The sequence below is a fragment of the Platichthys flesus genome, chromosome 7 (genome assembly GCF_949316205.1).
Source record: "Platichthys flesus chromosome 7, fPlaFle2.1, whole genome shotgun sequence".
Taxonomy (NCBI): Eukaryota; Metazoa; Chordata; class Actinopteri; order Pleuronectiformes; family Pleuronectidae; genus Platichthys; species Platichthys flesus.
The window spans coordinates 21,453,533-21,477,646 of NC_084951.1; the positions used below are offsets into that span (position 1 = coordinate 21,453,533).

At 42.5% G+C, this 24,114-nt stretch overlaps 2 protein-coding genes and 1 non-coding gene across 3 annotated transcripts in view; 2 read left to right on the forward strand and 1 right to left on the reverse strand.

Annotated features, from left to right (window-relative positions):
• Positions 1-1,542: 1,542 nt before the first annotated feature.
• On the reverse strand, positions 1,543-1,615 carry trnak-cuu (transfer RNA lysine (anticodon CUU)). The gene has a single exon. It is a non-coding gene; the product is annotated as a tRNA-Lys (tRNA).
• A 1,218-nt stretch (positions 1,616-2,833) lies between these two features.
• zgc:113278 (Translocating chain-associated membrane protein 1-like 1-like) lies at positions 2,834-12,433 on the forward strand. The gene is made up of 11 exons (XM_062392054.1): positions 2,834-3,256; positions 4,581-4,641; positions 4,746-4,864; positions 5,313-5,429; positions 5,541-5,599; positions 5,929-6,013; positions 6,614-6,684; positions 7,940-8,044; positions 8,131-8,274; positions 8,799-8,971; positions 9,112-12,433. Exons 1-11 carry the CDS (start codon positions 3,137-3,139, stop codon positions 9,183-9,185), a joined length of 1,128 nt encoding a protein of 375 aa, XP_062248038.1. The 5' UTR covers positions 2,834-3,136; the 3' UTR covers positions 9,186-12,433.
• Positions 12,434-22,746: 10,313 nt separating this feature from the next.
• Positions 22,747-24,114, forward strand: part of LOC133956380 (nuclear receptor coactivator 3-like) — a 62,853-nt gene continuing 61,485 nt past the window's right edge. Inside the window, exon 1 of the mRNA XM_062391360.1 lies at positions 22,747-23,065. The gene's annotated coding sequence lies outside the window, so the exon portion shown is untranslated. The remainder of the gene's footprint in view (positions 23,066-24,114) is intronic.

Sequence of the window (24,114 nt, forward strand, 5' to 3'; positions counted from 1 at the left end):
TGGACCCGTCACATTCTCCATAAAAAGAAATACAGAGGCACAGTTTGTTGGAAGTGTGTGTGTCTGTGTGTGTGTCGGGTTTCCTCTTTGACGCCTGTGCTCTAACAATGACCATCAATTATTCAACACAGCTGGATTAAGTACCATTTTCTTTCTTGTGTGTTTAACTTTCAGCAGCATTGACAGTCACTTATAAGCTCAGTGATCAGAAAAACACATATTGTGTAATCCCACGTAATATCGCTGCAATAAATACATATCTTTTTATTTGGGGCACTAATAAGTACGTGAAGGTGTGTCCAAATATTAGAGCATGAATCCTAATGTCAATACATGAACATACCATGTGTGCACATGGCGTGTATTTTGTTACACTTAACTGAAATAATTATATTCTGTTATCTTAGTCTGCAATACACCCAGAAACGTGTCAATAGATATGAAATGGAAAAGTGATCAAGAAAAGGACAGGGTTGCTTCCGGAGGATCAGGCCACATCTGCAGCCAGTATTCATTGATGCGGCTGATGTTGAGGTTGGTCAGGACCTGTACATACCTTGGACTGCAGCTGGACGACAGACTGCACTGGTCAGCGAACACAGACCCTCCACAGAGAGGGGCAGGGCCGGATCTGTTTCCTGAGGGGGGATGGGGTACTTTAACATCTGCAGGAAACTGCTGCTGATGTTTTACTAGAAAAGTTGTTCCTGTGAGATGCCAAGCGGATGGACAGACTGTCACCATTACTGCCCAGGCCAGATCTAGAAGCCTAGAATTTCTACTCAGCCCACCCCTGTGGGCAACTTTAGTCTGTCTCATTTCAATCTGCCAAACTTGTTTATTTCATTCTCCTTGTTCATAATTTTACAGTTTCCCGAATTACTGGTTGGACACAGTGCTGGCTTTTAAAAGATATTCTCTGACTAAACTGTATCCTTATTTAAATATTTTTACGCGTTCTTTAAAAGAGAAAAATGCTCACCACTAAGTTCACTGTGAAGGTGCCCAACCCAAATTTATAATTGCCCCCACCAATCTGAGAAATATAGATCCGGGCCTGTTACTACCTATGTTTAGCTTGATCTTATTTTATTATTTTTTATATATATCTCTAGGCTCTTGCACTGTTTTTACTTTACATCTGCTCTACCATAATTTGTACAGGCTGTGTTAGTCTAACACACCTCTGAATAGCTTCAGTTATTTATTTTCAAATCTGTATATTTGGCTTAAATACTCTGCCTTGGTTACTTGTGTCTTTCAATCACCTTATACTTTTTAATAATAATAATATTACTTGTAACATCGACAAATCCATATTCACTTAATAATTTATAGAGACAGCTTTTTGGTAGTTCGACTTTCATTTCACTGATTCATTTAGACTTTTTTATTATTCTTATGCTTTTGTGTTTGACTGTTTAATCTGTTACCTACATTTCTCTTGGATACAATGAAGTATGAACCTATCGGTATATCTATCTCTCTGAGTTTATTTTTACAGGGACACCAGCAGATCTTTACGGAGCAAAAAGTATGTAGCGCCCAACGTGGGGCTCGAACCCACGACCCTGAGATTAAGAGTCTCATGCTCTACCGACTGAGCTAGCCGGGCGACGATACACCCTTTAACCCGGAAGCTAAATTTAAATGTACAATGAAGGTGTAGATTCAGTTAGTTTATGCCTGTCTGTGTTATACTGCCTCCTAGCGCCAACAACGGGTAATAACAGATGTTTCAGTGGAGCCAGTTTGTTTCCAGCATTATTCACTGGCCGCTTTATCTATTATCAATGTATCGTTTATTTTTCTTTATGTGATTATAGGGGCTTGCACAGGCTTTGTTATTACTTTTTTATTTGAGGACAATTTGGATGCAATCTTAATTGGGTTCAGGGCATCGGGTTGGACATCAACAGCTCTGATATGAAAACATACGCATCTATAGTTTGTATCCAACGTGTGTCAAATATATAACAATAAATATAAAACAATTATTTCCTTTGACTGTTGGTAAAGTACAATGTTAGAAAATAGTGAACCTTAAAATTATGAATAGATGGATAGATAGATAAATAGATAGATAGAAAGCTAGACAGACAGACAGACAGACAGACAGATAGATAGATAGATAGATAGATAGATAGATAGATAGATAGATAGATAGATAGATAGATAGATAGATAGATAGATAGATAGATAGATAGATAGATAGATAGATAGATAGAGAGATAGAGAGATAGAGAGATAGATAGATAGATAGATGGATAGATAGATAGATAGATAGATAGATAGATAAATAGATAGATAGAAAGATAGACAGACAGACAGACAGACAGATAGATAGATAGATAGATAGATAGATAGATAGATAGATAGATAGATAGATAGATAGATAGATAGATAGATAGATAAATAGATTGATAGATAGATAGATAGATAGATAGATAGATAGATAGATAGATAGATAGATAGATAGATAGATAGATAGATAGATAGATAGATAGATAGACAGAGAGAGAGAGAGATAGAGAGATAGATATTTAACTTCAAAAGATAAATCATAAAACAAATGAAGCCACTGAACGTGTAACAGAAGATGAAGCCCCTATCATTTCAGTTGATGTTTGCTCAAATACTAAACATCCCAGAACAACGGTGCATAACTCGGGTAAATGTCAGAGGAGAGTTTGGAGATCATCCTCTCTAGGTGCTCTCCTCTACGGGCCCTGATGATCCCGCACACCGGCTTCTTCCGTGCAGCACGTGAAGGCAGCACGGTGCCGGGTTCTCCTGCTACGTCAGCGGCTCGGGGCGGTTCATGAATCGGGGGTCTGAGGTGGGAGGACCCCGTCATCTGACTTCACCACCGGAGCAGCAGCGACGGGAGGAGCGGGTGTAGCGCGGCGGTGCGCGGGCAGTGCGTCTTCATGCCTGGTTCTAAGCACGCGAGCAGCGGTTCAGTGCAGCGGAGCGACCGGAGCAGCGCGATCATCCAGCGGTTGAGACGTGCGGCGGGGGCAAGCTAGCTCCAGCCCCGGCGGAGGCACACTCAGTGACGGACTGACGCGCAGGCAGCACTCTCCCCCCTACCCACCTACCCGGGACCCTGAAGGTAGAGCCGCGTCGGTGAGCCATGGGTTTCCGCAAGAAGAACAAGAGCCCGCCGGTGCTGAGCCACGAGTTCGTGATCCAGAACCACGCCGACATGGTGTCCTGCCTGGCCATGATCATCCTCCTGGGCCTGATGTTCGAGGTACTGTGGAGTTAGCCCGCCGATGCTAGCTAGCTGCTGTCAGGTCAGCTAACGGCAGCTAGCGCTCCAGGGGCAGGGCGCTAGCGTGTCGCTCCCCTTCTCATGTGTCTCAGTGCTCGGCAGAGAAGTTGGCAGAGGAGGCCCAGTGGCACCGCTAACTGGTCAATCACCAGTGTGCGGCTAATCCACTGCCCTCCATAGCAAACCATTACATTACCTGTAACAACAACATGATCAGGATATGTCTGTCTGCTCCACATTTGATCATCAACCATTTGACTTTACTGTATTTGACGTTTGAAGCTCGTCCTCCACCTACTTCACCTGTCTCCACCCAAACCATCCTCAAGCCTGAAACGTGGAAAAGCTTAAAATCTCAATCAGGTTCAATCTGTGAGGATGAAGAGAGGGAGAGGGCTCGAACTTGCAGAAGAAAAACCAATGTCTCTCCTCAGGATGCAGATGATCCACTGTCACCCTGAAACAATGACAGTCATTCTAGCAGAGGCAGTTAACTTAAAGGTTTACCTCAGGCCCCTGGGAGCCCCTTCAGGCACCTTCTGAAATGGGACCACAGTCACAGCAGTGCTCACTCATCACATGTATTTACAAAACAATGACAGAATATTTCAGAATCGTGAGGGTTGTTATAAACAGTGGAAAGGCTTCACTTTCATTTTGCAGCTCATACAAACAAGCAGAGCTATAAAGCAAAGCAAGTCAAAGTGTGTTTACATTGCACTTCTCAAGTTACAAAGTTCGAAGCGATAAACAAAAAAAACACACAAGTATGAACACATTAAAATAACAAAAAGTACGGGGTGCGTTCAGGCACACAAATGTTCCTCGTGTGCATTTTTTTTACTGTTAATAGTCAAATATATTTTGAAAAGCAGGGAATATATAGAAAATAAAAAAAGGATTAAAACATCAAATATCATATATATCTGCAAAATTGAAATATTGCAAAAAAGCAGATGAAGTCAAGGTCTCCAGCTCAACTGGAATTGAAAGCCAGTGAGAATAAGTGGGTTTTAAAAGTGTCAAGGGTCTGAAGGCTTCTGATATGAAGTGAGTCAGAGATTCTGATCTGTTGAACACTTGTTTGATTCTATATATCTCAGGATGTCCAGAAGAGTCAGTTGGGTTCACCTAAATAAAATAGTGCAAGTCCATTCGAAATCAAAAAAACAAACAAGGTGTTTAATCTTTTAAAACAGTGAAGAGAGGCCAGAGCAAAAAACTGACGATGCCATTTTTTTGTTAATGCTGCTTCTTCTGTAAGTGTCTTGCATGTGTGTGATGTGTTTTTTTTATCTTCCAGGTCACAGCAAAGTTTGCCATCATGTTCATCACAGTCCAGTACAACGTAACACAAGTTCTCGGTGAGTCAGAGTGTTTTGTTTTCAGTATTTAGATTTCAAAATAAAAGCCACTTCGGTGATTGCTTTGTTCTGCCTCTTCAATCTTCAAAAAAATTTTTTTGCAGATGAGAAGAGCGATCCAGTGAACTTCTACCAGTACGGTCCTAAAGATGTGGCCACCGTGTTCTTCTACCTTCTCATCGCGGTCATCCTTCACGCCTTGATACAGGAGTACATTCTCGACGTGAGTACCCGGGCTGAGCATCACATATATCACTGATTTAATTTTTAAATTTCATTTATATGTAGAGAAGTGGAATAAGGGAAACTGAAACCTTTGTGTAAACGTATTGACTTTGCACACACGTCTCTTTTTTACAAGAATTAAATTGAATCCCAGCGTCTGATCCGATATTTTTACTCTCTACAATAATCTTTCTATTGTCTCATTTCAAAAGGTATTCAAAGTATCACAGGCAATCATTTCTATACAATCAGTTTTCTGAGAGCTGTCTGTGAATGATCATATCCCATCCTTCCAGCAATGACAGTTATAAGTCAGTTAAAGGCACCTCCTCAGGAATCAAGTGAAAATGAATCTAAAAATATTTCCTTATATCTTTCTTTTTGAAATGATGCCCCCCTCTGTGTGACATGCACAGCATTAATGTGTTCACGTGTTTTGATTTCAGAAAATGAACAGAAGGCTGCACCTGTCGAAGACCAAGCACAGCAAGTTCAACGAGTCCGGACAGCTCGCAGCGTTCTACCTGTTCTCCTTCATCTGGGGCTGCAGCATCCTGACGGCGGTACGAGGATGTGTCTCACAGTCTCACAGTCACACAGACACAGCGTCTCAGCGTCTCAGCCTCTCAGCCTCCGTTAGGCTTTGTCTCACACTCTCTCTTCTTCTCTGACAGGAGGACTTTGCAACGAATCCTACATTCTTATGGGAGGATTACCCACACACCCACATGGTGTAAGTAAATTAATATGTAATCATCAAAACATCGTATTGTATAACTGTGAATCATCCTTAGATCTAAACTCTTATGTTTAATTTTTTTTTTATTTTATGATCTTCTATCAGAGTTTAATGTCAGCCATCAGTGAGTAATAGTGTCAAGCTACACAGATCAGGGGCGTGATCAGGGGCGTAACCCTAACCCTAACCCTAACCCTAATTCATGGATCTCCAGATAAAGAACAGAACAGTGCACATCATGTTCTCTTTTATATTAATATAACTTGTGTCCGTGTTGAATTAACACCAGGCTCTTCTCTCTGTGCCACCTGTCATCTGTCCAGTTTTCAGGTCAAGTTCTTCTACATTTGCCAAATTGCCTATTGGCTCCATGCACTTCCCGAGCTGTACTTTCAAAAAGTCCGAAAGGTAAGAATCAATTCAAAGTAGCGTACACTTAAAATGTGTCACTCTTGTGTGATGGCATTAGTTTGCAGAGCAGCAAGTTGTTCATGCAAATTAATAGTGTTGCAGAAATGAGATGGAACAACAACTGTAGTGTAAGAAAAATCTGTTTATTTTGGGGGCAAATGCATGTGAAAATCTAAATTTTCATTCGATGGAGGAGAAGAGAAAATTTAAAATGTGTTTTTTATCGGAAATTCTGAGTGTTTCATATCCAAATTTGAGGACATCTATAAAATTGCTCAAATATTATTATAGGGATGAATTTTATGAAGGATAAATAGTCATTATATCTTCTATGTAACCCTAACCCTAATTTATGGAATAGGTATTTAATCTAAACATGTTAGATTAAATACCTATTGTTTATTGGACACTTTCTTTTTGATTGTGTCACTGTTTATTAGTTATTCATTGGGATTTTACATTTTTTTACGAAAGTTACAATTTAGTAAAGTGTGTTAAAAACGTAATCTAGCATAATAATCGTTCATCCAAACTGTTGCTTTTTGCCGTAAAGCGTCTCCTGTTACTAACTCACTCTTTTCCTTGTCTTTTCCGTAGGAAGACATTCCCCGCCAGCTCTATTACATCTGCCTTTATGTTGTCCACATCACTGGTGCCTATGTCTTAAAGTGAGTAAAATAATACTTCACTTGTTGAAACGCATGTTTTAAACCAGTGCTGGAGAAAACACTTCTGTGTAGAGAGTATTGTTAGTTTCTATGCCTCCGCACCAGCTGACGTCTTTGGCTGGAGGTGTTCTGTTCACAGGTCGTTCATACGGACGTTCACACGTCTGTCCCATAAGCATCAACACGATTTCTCCACAACGCCACCAGGGGATTTCTTTCAATTTGGCACAAATGTTCACTGTGATGAAGTGATAAGACATTGAAGGTCAAAGGTCAAGTTCACTGTGACCTCACATCCTTCCCATACTATTGAATTTCATGTATCTGGAATACTTGGAGAAGCTTTACTAACATCTGTCACAAATATCCACACAGACTCCAGGAGGATCGGATTTTAAAATTGGTGGTCAATGGTCAAGGTCAGCGTGACCTCACAAAACATGGTTCTCACCATATCCAAAGAATTTAGACAAACCTTCACACAAATGTCTGACAGAATAGAATAAAGCGGTGTCATTTTTCTTATCTAAAAGGTCAACTCCAAAGTAAACGCATTACCCAAGAACAGAGGGGGAGATTGTGGAAGTATTTTCTGCAACGTGACTAACAGAGGCATGCTGATGACTGCAGAGCGGTGTTTCTAGTTTCTGTTGCAGGGAAAAGTATGAAAGCAGATTCCGTTCACTATTAAGTGATTAGAAAATAAAACTCCTCTTTGGGGGGGTGACCTGATAGCCCGATGGTTAGGGTGTGTGTCACATAGGCGCACATGTTCTGGGCAGCAGATCCCACCCGGTCGGATCATTTATCTTTACCACTCACCCCTGGTTCCTGTCTCTCTGTCAAATGAAGGCAGAATTGAAAAAATGAAGAAAAAAAATCCTCCTCCTACCTGGTTTCTACTACATCTAACCAAAAGTCAATGGACTCACTGTGATGGACTGATAAGTCCTGTGATGGACTGATAAGTGGCTCAATTGTCTTATTTGACTTTCTCTTATTGTCCTGAAGATCATGAAAACTCTTTAAAGCTTTAATTCGTCTCAATTTCCCACCTCAAAGAGAACTGATGCTGAAATGAATGGATCATTTAGTATTTTGACCTGTGAGTCTCTTCCCTATAGACGTCCACTTTTCTAAGTGAATTGATTTATTGATATGAAACTAATGTCTTCAGGTTTTTTCTCTAATAAGAGGACTTATTCATAGTAATTCTCATAACTCTGCTGCCCCCTCCCTCACTCTGTCTCCTCAGCCTCCACCGACTGGGCCTGGTGCTGCTGGTCCCTCACTACCTGGTGGAGCTGCTGTTCCACGCTTCACGCCTCTTCTACTTCAGTGATGAGAACAAGCAGAAAGGGTATTGCATTCAGTATTTATTGGACAGAAACACGTTGCTGATCTGAACAACCGGATGAAAACTGTATTTCTCCCCCCCCTTCACAGTTTCACCCTGTGGGCTCTACTCTTTGTCATCGCCCGCCTCCTCACCCTCACACTCTCCGTCCTGACGTTTGGCTTTGGGCTGCCTCGTACTGAAAACCAGGGCTTTTCTCTGGCGGAAGGAAACTTCAATGTGCTCACTATAAGGTGAGTCCAGGTGGCGTCTGACCGAAGAGGCAGTAATCTCCAAACTAATTTACTAAGTAATGTAGTTCACAAAAACTACTGGACAGATTACCACGAAACTTGGTGGAGGGATAAAGTCTGGTTTAGGGATGAACCCATTACATTTTCAGTGCAGATCCGTATAAGAGGGCAGATGCAGGAAAAATATTTCTCAAAAACATTGCGAGATGGTGCTTTTTAACAATTTTGAGAATTTCTCAAGAAATATTGCAGAGATCTCCATGAACAAAATCACCTGTAGGGCTAATATGTATATGAACAGGTGGGAAGTATTTGTAGGGGGGGGGTTGATCTTTATTCAGCTACTGTACAAGAACAAATATTCATTTTAACTAAATCCAAGAATGGATATCCGGCCTGTGTTTAATGTAAATGTAAAAATGCATGTCTTTACAATTGGTGACAAGTGATAAGTGCTCTCCAAGTGTCCTTACCAATGGCATTATACTGTAGTTTAGTTTTCTGTGTCCTCCTCACCCCCTCAGGATGACTTGTCTGGCAGCTATCTGCCTGACACAGGCCTGGATGATGTGGAAATTCATTAACTTCCAGTTGAAGAAGTGGAGGGAGCACAGCCAGAACCAGGCCTCGAAGAAGAAGACGACCACAATGACGGTCAGCCCGAAGAGCAAGCCCCACAAGAGGGAACCAACAAGGGGTGAGAACTCACTCTCTCAGTCACAGCAAGTAGACACAACGGGATTCTACATTTCATGTTTGCATGTTGAACACTTGATTTGTCTGCTGTGCCGTATATTCTCTTTAATCGGGGGTGTTTCCATCCACTTGTCTTGGCAGGAGGCGCGGCTAATGGGGTTGTGAAGTCCGAGGATAAAACATCACCACGGGCAAGAAAAGCCAAAGCGTCATAGAGACGGAGGAAGAATCCAAGTTACAACCGAGTGAGGGAGTTCTGACAGTGTGACATTGTTATATGTCTTAACACAACTTCACATTTTGTCCACTGCTCTCCAAAACAAATGTTTCAGCGCACTAAGAAACCTTACCTGTCCCTTTTGGGGTTGAAACTCCCCCTTTTGGAAAAAAAAAAAAGTTCAGTGTTACTGTGTCTGCTTGAAAACGGTTCTGATTCCTTTGGGTTCTCTGCAGAGGGGACGGCAGTGGGGCAGAGTTGGATTTGATGCTTTAACAGGGAAGATTTAGCTCTTCAAAGTGTCCTTTGTGTAAAACTACGATCACTCGTCGGGTATTTTCAAAACGGGAGTTGCTCTGCGGTAATTTGGCGTTGCATCAGTTAATATCACGGTACCTTAGAAAGAAAAATATTTGACCTCAGGGCAACTCAGCAAAGTGTTGATGTACAGGTCGACTGTGCGAGGCGTCATTTTTCAGTTTGGACCTTATTCAGCTCAACTCACAAAGCAGGCCACTGGTTCATGTCCCCAGAATAAAGCTGTTTCTCACTCTGCAGGACGGCACCGAGATGTTCTGCTGCTTTCAGGAAATTATCCTAAATCAGTCGCTCCATGGGAAGATTTGTGCTATTTAGGTATTTGATATGGCTGCAGCCAGAGAACTGAAGCTTGTGCTTAACTCCTTGATCATACACTGCCATTATTAAACAGCCTCTGCCTTTGAAATCCGACACGCCACCGGATTGAGGCGCTTTGGTATTTTCATTGCTTTCATCCCCGGCCTGGTAACCAGCCTCTTCCAGGGCTTCATCCAGGTTGGGAGACCCACTGAGAGGAAGCTGTACTGTAACCTGTGACGCTGTACTGTCCACACACACATTCATATCAGCATGACTGGAGACTTGAGCTACAGGCTGTATTGAGGCTGCACTTCGGTCTTTTATATGGTAATGTCCATGCATGATGGTTTTAAGGCTAAAAGACGTTGATGTCTAGTTCCTACCTGTGCTGTTGTGTTTGCATCTCTCTCTCACACACACTCAAACACCCACAAACACACACATATATATATATATAAAGCTATATATATAAACACACAAGCATTCAGTGGCCTTTTTACAACTGCTGCAAAAGGTTTGAGTTATTTATGTTTGTCATATACAACTGGTAGTTATTATTTTCTATGCTTTGAGAAGCTATAACCAGCAAACTCAGCGGAACATAGCAACTGCGTTCAGTTAATCCAAACAGTACAATCTTTCTTAAAGTGTCCTTATAACGTCGGTGGTTTGTATCACTCGTTCTGCTTGTGTTGCATTCTGTTTGCCTTCTGTTTTTTATTCTTGGGTATCAGGGGACAAGCTATCCGCCACTTAAACTATAAGTTACATCCCATATTGCAATGGGAGGTGTGTTTGTGAGGGATTGTGCTTGAATGTGTGTGTGTATGTGTACTGTGTACAGTATTGTTTTCGCCCACTGTGTGTGTGTGTGTGTTGGTAAATTAACTGGGCCTGAATGATGATGACAACGATGTTTATTGCTTGTCTCGTAAAAAAAGCTAAATTATTGCCTGTGTACAGAGCATGGATTGTGACAATCTCTTCATTGACTCCTGCCCTGTTGGTTGTATTTCACAGTCACATCCTGTATTTTAGTTCACTTTCATTGGGCCCCGTCCCGAAAAGCTTCTACGTGTAAAGCACTGAGTTGTGGATTGGTGTATGTTCTATAGAATATCAGTTACTTAATGCTTCTTTGTTCTGTCTCTGCCCCTCAGATGTCCTTTCCTGTGCGAGAGAGATTTAGTGATTTCTGTTTTGCCAAATGCGGCATGTTCTGTCCCTCCTGCTTCACCTTTTCAATGATCCTGACATTTGCCATGACGGAGCACACGTATCGTACTGTCGGCCGCACTCTTTCCTGTCACGGACCAAGTCCTGCGCCACTAACAAACCACTGTGCATGTGAAGCTCTGTATAGAGATGTCTGTACTGCCTGTCTGCAGTCGGCTTGGAGTTTGAGTCCAGAGCAGGGAGGAGATGCATATGCCGTCCATGTTTGCTCCCTTTAGTGCTCCTTGGTGGGACTCTGGTCTTTTAAAGCCCCGTGTCTGTGTGCGGCAGTGTCATAGGAGGGAAGGGGGAGCAGAGGACTTATGTACCAGCCTGTTATTGAACTGTCTCAGATGTAAAAGAGAAAAAAAAACAAAAAGACTTAACCCAACACTGTACTAAAAATATGTGTCAGATTTTTAAGCTATTTTTTATAGAGGGGGGAACAGTTGAAAATCACTGTTGTTCAGTAAACACGTCTGAATATATTTGTTTCGCATCCATATTGATATGAATTGTTTTTTTTTTATATATAAGAATGAAGCTTGCTGATCTGTTAATGTGGGTAGACATTGTGGTATGAGTATAAAAAATCATTTGACTCATGGCCTTATTAGAGCAAAGTGAACTCGGTTGTATAACAGTGCTCAGTTAACACAGTGCTGCAGGTGAACACTGCAGCCGTCACCACTCCATGTTTCCTTAAAGCGAGACGCACCCTCACAATGACACAAAATACGACCAGAGGCGAGTTGGTCAGTAGACGTGTGATTATATAGATATTTTTCTCAGTTCCTGTGATCACGGGCGCCCGGATGTAGAACCAACAAACGACTGTAAGCTTCTCTCGCTCATCAGAAGTACAACAATCAGCAGATGTTCGGGCTCTGAAACATGAGCCGCGCCGCAGTTCACACCCTCCTCGCTTCAAAACACAATAAGCCTGAATAATCCCACAGGAATGCACTTTTTTATTTTTTGTGCACAATATGCATTTTGTCAGAGCAACATAACACTGCTCACTTTGGGCCGTTGCTGCATCGATATTCTGCGATTTGGAAACTGCTCGATTAAAGCTCTGTGAATAATGCAATTGTTGGGGAATCCTATTTTGAAAAGCAACCTCTGGGTGGCCACAATCACGAATGCACTCGAATGCATGATCACTTAAACAAAGGACAGAGACACACGTTTGTTGTATCGGATTAATTCATTCTGCACTGTCCTTTATTTGTTTTCATACCGCTGCTTGTCCGTAGATGTTGCAATATATATTTCGTTTTTTGGATCTGTTGTCTCTGAACTGCTCTGATGGTATTATATTTATGCAAATTTATTGTTAGCTCTGATCATTTTCTGTCACTATTTTTTTATTTCATGTTTGAATAAAGCTTTTGATCATTACACAAACTTGTTGAACATGTTTTTGTATTTGTGTTCCCTTCTGCCCACAAGCAGTGGATCTGTCACATTGGAAGAAATATGGCATTTTCAAAGTGTGTAGTAATTTCAGGGTTGTAGTCGTTTTTTTTTAAGTCATTCATAAAGCAGGGATACTCGCATGTCCTTAGAGGATTCCTCCCTTCTCACCTCCTGCTCATTGCACATTTCCACTGGATTTCACTTGAGGGTATATTCCGAGACCTCAATTTTAAACATTTTTTCATTTATACTACCCACCGGGAATGATGTCAGGAGACCTGATGAAATATTGGCCAAACTGTACTTTGTGGCTAATTACCACCAGGGGGCAACACCGAGCTTTTCTTGCCTGAGGGACCGAGGCAGTCTGCAGGGGCATAGCAGCATGCAGACCTGCATTAATAAATCACCAGTCAGACTGAGAAAGACGAAAACGTTGTCTTATCGCACAGCGTGCAGCTCGGCACTCTGAAAACAGTCTTCACCGTGCAAACCAAATCACCTGATGGGTTCTAATATGTCTTTTATATACATTTAATAGAAAATCTTGGAGAAGGTTTGACTGCTGGGCCAATGTAAACATGACATCTGCGTCCATGGATGTGAAGAACGAGCCCCGGTGCAGAGCAGAGACACCTGCAGCTCACAGCTAATGTGTTGTGTTGTTTCAGACTAATGGCTTTTCTCTGGGCAATCAGACAGCATGATGGATCAGTGGGAACCACAGAGGCAGGCCGAAGCTCTGCAGGGTCAGCACAAGGACAGGGGGTTCACACACACCGCTCTCCGTCACACACACACACACACAACCGCAGCCCGATTGTTGTACCCACCCCAGCCAACCTAGACAAACATGACCTGAACCCTGCTTCAAAAGCAAACCTGCAGAAAGAGGCTGAGAAAAAGCAAGGGGCCAGCTGAGGCGAGGGGGGGGGGGGGGGGGGGATGATGAGCCTGCTCCTCCCCTCCATCCAATGAGGATAAATCTCCGAGTGAATCGTGAGTATTATGTGTAATTTCCATATAAATTAGCTTCATTAAAAGGGGAGTACTTTCTTATTTAACGAAGCTCATTTGAAATTCTGTATTTAATAAGACATGTAATCCCAGACTTTCAGACTAATAGCCAACAATTAGCATGACCGGAGCGTGTGTGTGTGTGTGTGCATGTGTGTGAGTGTGTGTCAGTGTAATCTCTTGGAAGTATTGTCGTCCGTCAATGTTATTTCCATTGATTGTCCCAAATGAGCAAATTGGGCAGCAGCTGCTCTCTCAGACAGGTTTACTTGCAGCGATCCATGAAGCTCAATGGAGATCTGAAGCGTTCATGACCTCACGGCTATTTGTGAGCGAAAGCAAACGAGAGGGGAGAGTGTGTGAGTTGAGCGGCGGAGCAGGTGTAGGCCTGGTGGAGGTCAGGATGAAGGAGTGAGGAAACATCTGGAGGGATCAGAGGACTGAGACGGGAGAGAAGACAAAGTGTTGAAGGGAGGGGAAGAGAAACAGACCGATGGAGAGTAATGTCGAGTAGAGTGCTATGATTTACAGTAGAGCTACAGAGAATAATGGAGGGGAGAGAGAGTGAGAGAGTGTGTAGTGTGTGTGTCTGCATGTCTTTCTTCTCCTGTGAGGACAAATTCAGGTTCAAAGCCATCATACTAGGGACATATAATACAATCAAATTAAAATAATAATACAATTTCTGTTGCATCTAATCAATGTTACTAAGTGCTCTACAAAATCCATGGGGAAAAAAACACAAAGAAGATAATAAAAGATATAACATGAAAGAAAAAACACGTGGCTGTGGGTTGTCCACCACCCAGAGGCCAAGACACTGAACCCCAAATTGTATGTACTGTAAAGACAAGAACGGTGCTATATGACCAATCTACCACTAAAGCCATTCAAAAATCAGGCATTAAAAGGCTTTTCTATTGAAATATGTGTTAAGCAATGATTTAAAAACAGGTAAAGTGTGAACTAGTCTCCTCTAGGTAAAGAAATCCAGAGCCTCAGGGTCCGGATAGCTACCAGGCTTGATGTAGGAGCTACTAGCGAGAAGATCTTAGTTAACGTCTCGGAGCATAGGGAGTTTGTAGTTCTGTAATATAACTTGGAGCCAAACTGTGTTATTAAAAAATCTTTAATCAATCCTAAATTAAATTGTTCGCAATGACAAGGGCTTTCGGAGAGTTAAGACTTGGTTTGAAGGTCATGGTTAGAATTAGGTTTAAGTCCGAGGTTTGGTTTTGCATTAGGATAAGAGGTTATGGAACGGATCCTGTCACTGTCGTCACAGCTATACAAAGACAGACGTGTGTGTGAGTGTGTGTCTGTGTTGTGAGGAGACGAGTCGTGCCCTATCAGTGTCCATCAGAGCCGGCAAATGCAAATTAGAGAAGACTCTGAAATGGTACAGATAAAAAGAGGAAAGGTGAAATAGAGAGGCCACAGAGAAGATTGAGATAAATGAGCGACTAAATGACTGGATGGAGGGAAAAAGAGATAATAAGAAAAGGAAGAGAAAGAGCTCTCAGTAGGTTTATTTCCATCATTAAATGGGTTTTAGTGTGTGCATGTTTGTGTGCAACTGTTTTAATCAAGGTCAGTAAATAACAACAACAAATTCTGATTAAGTCACAGCTTGGTAAAAAGAACAACGCTGACAAAAATAGACAAAGGCAGAAAGCGACAACGCACTATACGTCTATGGAAGTTCATTAGCGACAAAAACAATTTAGAGTGCAAGACTCAAGCAAGCACAGGGATAAGTAACAATATACTGAGAGCAGAGTGAAGAAGAACGAAATGTAGTGGGAGCTTGGACATTCGAGGCCCCATCACAATTAAAAACATGACAAATTTGCAGTGAAATTACAAAAAATTCCCTCGCTGGGGTTAGGGTAATTTGTGCATAACTTTCTCAATAAATTGAAGTTTGGTGAACACAAATATGCTTTGTTGACCGAGATGTCTCGACACTTCTGATCTTCATGGGCACAAAAAGCCAAAGAATTCAAAAACAGGTGAAGCTATCAAAGCTTATTAACTGTGCTGCACATCATCCAGTTTTATTTCACCTAAAAATGAGGAAAGTTTTGCGGATCAATGATAGAATTTTGTATTTTGAATGAATGGTGTGAGCCATAGACTGTGTGTTTAAAGATGGACGACATGACTGTTCCCTAAAAGTGAAGCCAAACCATCTTCCCCTGGTGGCCGGCGATAGAATAGGTCATAAAGACAACAAATGAATACAGTTGGTGTTTTTTGTAATTTAAGGTAGATCCTACCATACTGATGTGTTGTAATGTTCATTTGATGCTATATAAACAAGGTTTTTTTTTTTCATTACGTCACTAATAACTCATAATAATTATGATTTAAAAAAAGAAATCCTTGAGAGGTCACCCATCGACAAGGTCTGTTTTATTTTTATTTTTTTATCATTTACCTCCAGGCAGAACTATGGAATAGATGTTAACTGACAACCAGTTTTAAAGCCTCTCCTCAAGTTCTCAAAAGCTCAGACTACCGACACGTCTGGGTGAAATTATGAGGACACGTGTTGAGCTGAGTGCACGCAAAATCAGGATTTTGCGCTTAGGACTCTAAATCTGTCCCTGTGTGCTCTCAAATTGAGATTTATTGCAATTTGAATTTGCTCTGTTCTCTCTTAGAAGTTTGGCAATTAATTAACTTCCCTACATATGGAGACTTTTAAAAGCTTTTGTGCTCTTGTGGTTACTCCTGGCAGCCTGGGGGCGTGCGCAGGATTATTATGTGCCGTGTAGCACTGTGAGCTTATAGAGTTGGTGGAGACCTCGGCCGTGGACTCACACATGTCCTTTTCGCCTCAAGCGTTCACATTGCGCACCACACAAATCAACGGAAATGTGGAGGGAATATGAATATGATTTATGCATGTCCTCTAGACTGGGTGGAATGTTTTCTGTGGGTATGTGCAGCATGCAACGTGGGGGGGGAGACGACAAGCTGTGCATCTGGAACATGAATTTGTACACACCTATATACGCGTGTGCATGCAAACACACACAACACAACCCAGCCGGCAAGTAGGACAGCTGACAGCACGAGCAAGGTCACGTGTGCTTGTACAGTCTCATCTGCTCCTTCAGTGCCTGCACTCTCTCTCTCTCTCTCTCTCTCTCGGTCACACTCGTTCCGTGCACTCCTCCACTGTGACAGTAAACACACCGTCCCGGGCTCCATCTTCCTTTCTCACTTATTCCTCCGCCTCTGTGGGTTTTGTTTTTTTTCCAAACAGCAACTTATAAAGTTCCCAGAGGCCTTCGAGCCGGGGATTCAACAACTGCCCCCCCCCCCCGTTTTTTCGCTTTATCTGCTCAATCATGTCATATTGATTTTGCATTGGACGATGCTGAGGTAGGTTTCACAAACACAAATGGAGGCAGGGGGCTAATGGCTACATGGGACTGGACCAAATGGTGGATTCATAAATGTACAACAAGCTAATCGTTTCCCACAGCATCACCTTTATCTTTGCGACAGAGTGCTGGGGCCACTTGAAGGGTAAAACAGATCGGAGATTTTGAGAATAAACATGTAGATTACACACAAAAAGTCAATACTTTAACAGAATAAGTTGTAATATAAGGGTCAGACACTGTCAGGGCAGATTCACTAGAGAGGAGTGAATCTGTGGGCAAGCGAGAGGGAAAGTGAGGCAAAGAGCTCTGCACACGCTAAGATAATGAAACAACAATGCAAAACACTGATTAAGGGATCTTATTTATTATTATGAATGTGTAAACACAGTAAAGAAAATCCTATCTCAAAACAGCAGGTTCAAGCAGAACCCAGGCTCGCCAGAACTGATTTTGGATCTTTCTGGATCCAAAACCTTGATGAACAATCTCATCGCTTCTTGAGTAACTATGAAGTCCCTTTGAATGGATTCCATATGTACGATGTACCTGCTGCAATTTCCTCTTTTCAAAGTCTAAATTGTTACGATAATGTTAATATTATGAATTAATTCTCATAAATTGTACAACTTTATTCTTTATTCTCAAGGTCGTTGACACCGTTATGTCCGTGTGTCTGTGTGGGTAGACCTCCTTTTCTTTTCTCATTAGTGACCTCAGAGTAATTTCCTTCCATTTGGTTTTTTATATTGTACATTTATTTGAGTGCAAATAAGCCCACTTCAAACTTTGTCTTTATATATATATAAAAGAAGGCCACCTATTAACCTTCCTGTATCATATTTACCACCAATCTGTTGGATGTGGAGCATTAGCAATGCAGCGTCCAGGCTCCAGTCTTATGTGTGAATACCTGTCGTTATACTCAAATATCTTTTCAAGCTGCAATTTTCCTGATGAGGGCCAAAATAAAGCGGATTCTTCAGTTTCCAACTTAAATTTCAAGTTTCTTAATTCAAACCAGTTTATAATGTATATTCTCTTACAGCACAAACAAGATACAAAGCAGTGACTAACTCATTATTTTTTTATCAGTCAATCAACTGTCAGACAACAGCTCAAGATACCAGTTACCATTCTCCGAGTCTTGGAAGGAGAAAAACTCATTATGTCTGATGAGAGGGACAAAAAAAATATTTATTGTTATATTAAACAATCAAGATTTACTAACACATTAATCTATAATTAGGGAATGACTGAGTGATTGATCTATTCCACCAGGGAGCTATCACTTAATTTTCTGTTCATAATTTCCCTTCGACATAGAAACGTAAAAGGATTTTCTGCATTTTCTACAGGTTGGCTCTTTCCTCTGACCATGTCATTCTGTGTGTGTTTGTGTGTGTGTATGAGTGTGTGTGTGTGTGTGTGTGTGTGCGCTGCTAGCGGTTCCACAACCCTCCTGAAGCCTTGTTCCTACCTGTTTAGAATTTTAAACAGCTTCCCTGTTCCTCTCACCTTACCACAACCCCCCCCCCTCTCTCTCTCTCTCTCTCTCTCTCTCTCAGTTCCATCCCCTAAATTCTCACAGAGGAACTGTCTCGACAATACGCTGGTAAATAAAACACGTCCGTCCTCTGTCCACTCTCTACGCATTAATGAATTGACATTAGGCTGTAAGTGTTTGATGCTGAAGTACAGTTCAAGTAATTCTGCTGCGTGTGTGTGTTTCCTTACATTTTTCACTTCCTGCCATTTCCATTTTCTTGTAGCCTCAGGCAGCGCTGTGGAAATTTTCAAATGACAGACAATAAGGACCAAAATAATGTGGCTTTAAATATTGTGGAAGTGCAACCTGAAGCTACAGACAACAATTCACCACTGTTTTTACTTGACGCAGAACAGACCTGTTGAATTCTACTGTTTCACTCTCACAGGCGATTGTGGCCGATTTTCTTAGAGGCAGTTCATCTAATTCTTTGTGGTGACAAATATCTGAAATATCTCCCATAACGTTTAGTAGAAGTCATCGATCCCTTTGCTCTTATCAATCAATCAAATATTTGTATACATCCTATAATCAGAAATCCATTTGTCTCATAGGGATTTGATGTAATAATAGTTTAAAAAGTATATTAACTGTCAATTTTAATAATATAACTCATACATTATTCTGTGTGTGCCTGTTCAAATGTTTGGCCAGCTGTCGGCCATTTATTACAAACCTTGCTGCCAACCATTGTCCGAGCCGGATGTTTAGGTTTTTCAATGCTAAATCTTTTATCCTACCTTCCAGGCAGGCATTAGTTTTCTTTCCGTATCACATGAATCAAGTTGTGTTTTGTAGTTGAGCTGCCTAAAAAAGCTAAAAACACATGGCACTTAAATAAAAGACGATCAAATAGTGATTATTGTATCTAGATTTTTTTTTAAATCTTAGCAATAGCTCTGTGAATATAGACTAATATATAGTATTTATGTAGATTAACGTGCAGAATCAGTTTACAGACAGTGTAAAGGGCAGGTATAGAAAATAAAATGCATCTTGAAGCTCACACAGTGCTCTGTAAACTGATGATAACTCTCTGATGCTCGATGGTGTGATCCGTCCAGCGAACCTCAAATGTCTTCCGAGTCTAATTTATTTTTTTAAAGGAGGCTTAAAGTGTCTCTAAATCCTTTGGCTTCCACTCATCCCTGCATGTGTGTGTCTGGGTGAATGTGTCTATCGGTGGGTGTACAGTACAAAATGAACTGCTCACACTACGCTTGCTTGTTTCTTTTCAGTTTGATGTGCACAAAAGTGATAAACTCATAATTAAATTCTTAAGAATCTTTGAAGCATCATTTCTGCGTTCACTTCATTTTTGCATCTCTCACCGAGGGATATTTGAATCAGATCTTCTCCTCCTTTAGCCGTTCTGTTGCTTTCGCCTGATGAATTATGCCTGACCCACGAGGCTAATTGCTTAAACCTTCTCCACAACCATATTTCCACATTTCCTTACACTCCATCCTTGGTCCCTTACAGTTTTCTCTCTCTCTCTCTCTTCTCGTTTGCACCCCCTCCCTCATTTTTCCCGTAGAATTGGAGCAGGTCTTTCTCATTTTCACTCCCTCCAGGTCCTTTTTTTTTTTTTTTCTTACGAGCTACACCTCCCGTCGTCCTCTATCAAACTGACAACTCTGCAGTCTCCTCTTCTCTCGCCCGTTCTCTACTTTGTTGCCTTTAACACTTATAGGTTTCCCCAGCTCCCCTTCCCTTCAGGCAACGGGCACCATTTATCATTATCTGTGATCTTGTCTCCGCGTCCTCTTAATCTGCCTTAAACTAAACTCCACTATCTCATCATCTTGTCTCACTGCTCTCTCACCTTCCTCTTCTCATCTTCTTTCATTCCCACTGTCACTGACACAATAGGATCTTGACTCATGGCGTGTGTGTGTGTGTGTGTGTTTTCCTGTGTGTATCTATCCATCGATGTGTGCTCCTGTCTGCCTGGTATAACCATGGTGACAGATTTTGGTGCTGTCTTTCCCTGCCTTGTATGTCTTGGCAGCAGAGTCGGGCACCGCGTGGACGTCACTGCTCCATTCTGACCCTGCCAGCTCGCATATGGAGCTCACATATGCGCCTCATCTATAAGAGATACGTGGCCTGAAGGAGCCACGGACCCTCGGGTCAAACAAACCCAGTTCACAGAAGGCTGGCTCCTGCAGAAAGAGCTGCAGGGAAGTGGAGTGACATTTCGTTTCATGAGGAGCAACCACCAAGATTTGATGGTAGAACGATCCTTTTTCTTAACAAGTTGCCTCAAACGGAAAAGAGCAGCAAATAACATTTCCGTTAGCAATTAATCTGTCAAACGCGGGGAAATTACCAGGGAGTGCACCTCACATTACAGGTTGGCTTTTAAATGTCTTGTATAATTAAAACCAAAGTCATAACACCCCTAAATATTTAGAAACTTCACATGTCATAGGCTGGAATCAGATACAATTTATGGTTAGTTTGGATAAGAGGATTTTTGTCAGGTTATTACACAGAGTAAATGATGTAACTAGTTTGTTTTTGACACATCCCACTGAGACTGAAAAACAGTTATAGAAATCATAAAATGATAATACATGTAAAGAAAACCGCTAGATTTGTCCATACAGAAATATTATAACTCACTTAATCAGGGGGTGTGACTATTTGACGTAACATCTGATAGTTTCCTGTAGTTAAATACTCTATATTGATATAACTGACCCACTGTAAGATCAAATTTGTGAAATGGTTTTTAATATAAGACTTTTATTATTTTGTCTTTTTTAAGCCACAAGCTGGTCCAAACACAACTGTGGCTGACAATCGATTATTATCCATCCCCCTTGTAACAGATGTTAGCATATAGCAGTCGTCAAGAGATGATTAACAAATCAGAAAAAAAAACATCAACTACCTAACACAAATATTTTTGACAATTTTACCTCCCAGTGTCAATAAAAGGCTTTCAGTTTATTAAGGTGGTAGAATTCACTCTTCAAGCCTTCAAATGCTCACAGCTCATTCAAATATTAAATATTGTGTCTGATGAGGAATCACAAGTTCACTTTTACTAATTTAATTAAAACACACAACCAGTCACTGTTTCATGATAAAAAAATATAATGATGAAATAGGCAGAAAGTTATTAGACAATAATTCAGGCAAAAATTGAATTTAGAGAACATTACGAGTGCTTTTGCAAATTACACTTCAATAATTACACCACCAGGCCGGCTCGGATCGATTCGATGAGAGATGTTCTTTTGTTTTGTTTTCCCAAGTCAGCCCGAATACAGCAGCATTAGCTCCAACATGCAATTCAACACTGACCAGTGGGGGGCGATATCAGAAAGTAAGGTTGGCGGCAGGTTTGGCTCAACACATTATTGGTGGAAAGGAAACTTTTAAAACTCGTCCTCCTAACGAACCGTTTTGAATGAACCAGTTTCTGTCCTGTGATCTCAGCATCAACAACAATCGTAAACTCTTTACTGTCTGACCAGTTTCTTTTATTACACAAGTTGAACGTTGCTCCTCACAAAAGACAAACAGCGATATTTGTTTGTAGGTGTTTTGACTCCAGACATTTTGACTAAACTCTTTCAACTGCCATCTGCTTATGAATGCAGATAAATTAAATAGCTGATGCATTTGGGTCAACGTGTTCTTTTGCTCTCCACGTGGACTTTGTACCTGCAGGGCAACCAAAGCCTCATCACATGTGATTGGTCAAAACTGGAAACGCGAACCAGCAGGCGTCCACCCCCGAAAAACCTCAACGCTTGACTACAGATTCTGCATCTTCAAACGTGGAAGCTGTTTATAGCGATTACATTAACATGTTTTGACCTCCCCAAGTGTCGCCACACTTCCTCTTCCTGATTGGCCCCCTGGTGGATGTATGATTTAATCCTCCATATGCAAGGTGCGCGAGGGGGCACGCGAACCATCATGCTGGTATTGTAGCAACATAAGTAAAAAGTAATTACATTGGAGACCTGACGTGACAGCATGGCAGTGAATTGAGTTTTACAAATGGAGCGGTGCTGAAAAGTGTTAACTAATCCCAGCTTTCATTAAAGAGGATGACCCTGGCGCGTGAACCACTTTTACTTTTCCAAATGGACCAACTCCTCCTCATCAGTGGAGGATAAGACGCCCGCGACCTAATTTGCTCTGAACTTCAGTCTGTCTGCTCCTCTGTGCGCTCAGACGCGTCTTTACGCACAAACTCCGGATATTGTGCTTCACTTCACGCGTCTTGGAGCAAATGGGTCGGAGTTGGTTTTAACGTGGCGCTGCTGCTGCTGCTGCTGTGAAACATAGAATACAAACCGCCGCGTGTGTGTCTCCTCTCCGTCACTGACATACGTCTGTGAACAGCGACACAGACAGCGGCCGATCCACCAGCGCCACCCCCGTCTCCTCCCTCCCGTGGCGGCGGTGGAGTCCTCCTTGTAGTCCGCTTCCGGGTGGTGGGCGGCGGCGCAGAGGCGACGCGCTCCCCTCGCAGGAACTGCTTTACCCAGAATCCCCCGCGACGCCTCAACTTACAGAACTGGCTTCTTGAGCTCCGGGAGTGTTTCCCATTTAAACAAACAGTGCCGAAGATGGCGGAGAGTTAATGTTTAAAGAAGAAATTATCGAGCCCGGCGGACAAACAGCAGCGACAAGGTAAGACCTCGCCGCGGGCTCTCCGGTGTCACTCGGCGGATTTCACGCCACTTTTCATTCGGTTTGCGATGCGAGGTGGAGCACGGACACGCAGCGAGTGTGCTTTCCCAGCGGCGGTGCAACACACAATATTGGCATCGGTGCGGAGGGCACAGTGCATGGTCATCCAGAGCGTGACAGCGGGGCTTCGCTTACCTCTCCGTGCCGGGGGTGAGGTGTGCACCGGGGCTGGCGCTCGTGTGACAGCCCGGGCTGCGGCGCGGAGAGCGGTTCAGCCCGGGTGAGAACTTGGAGACGGTGCCGGGGCTTGGGTAGTTTACGCACAGACTGACTGGGTCGTAGAAGTGTTTCCATATTGACACGATACCGCGGGAAGTTTGTTTTATTTTTGCACACGCACACATGCACCGCACAGTTTTCACTTGCACACGCACACACGTTGCACGAGACAGACAGCGGTGACAGTTGACGGGTTTGTCCGGGCTGCAGAGGGCTGTCGGTGGGTGGGGGGGGGGGACTGTGCACTGGCTGAAGCAGTCGCAACATGAGTGGAATCTGCACGGAAAAGATTGTTGGTGCAAATTTCGTGCACGTACGATCACATCGTGGATCACATGCATCATGTCTGATAGAGACTGTGTGTGTGCATGTTAGTGACAGGGCTGAGTCGATGTCGCTCAGCCTGCCCGGGTCCCGTGTGCTGAGACCATACGAAAAGTGCACCGACTCCCCTGCATGTGTCCAGTGTGCGGGCTGGTGCACCGGCTGGATCACGCATTGGCTTTGTACACGCGTGTGGTGAGAGAGTGAGTGGTGGCTGCTGGTTGTGTCTCCTTCATCACCTCCTCCTGTCATCTGCTTCTTCCTCAGTAATGTATTTCACTGTACGTCTGCAGGGGGCAGCATCGTGGCCCTGTGCGTAATACACACACACACACACACACACACACACACACACACACACACTGCCCTGGATCCCTGAACGTCCCCGGGTTGATCCCTGTGTGTGTGCGCGTGTGTGTGTTTGTAAGTGTGTGTCTGTGTGGAGA

What these genes read in the sequence shown, in the direction of transcription:
- zgc:113278 (XM_062392054.1), top strand. Translation starts at nt 3,137, where the DNA reads ATGGGTTTCCGCAAGAAGAACAAGAGCCCGCCGGTGCTGAGCCACGAG. An exon ending in TACCCACACACCCACATGGT is followed by an intron (nt 5,600 to 5,928) that starts GTAAGTAAATTA and finishes TCATCTGTCCAG; the next exon opens with TTTTCAGGTCAAGTTCTTCT. An exon ending in ACTTTCAAAAAGTCCGAAAG is followed by an intron (nt 6,014 to 6,613) that starts GTAAGAATCAAT and finishes TCTTTTCCGTAG; the next exon opens with GAAGACATTCCCCGCCAGCT.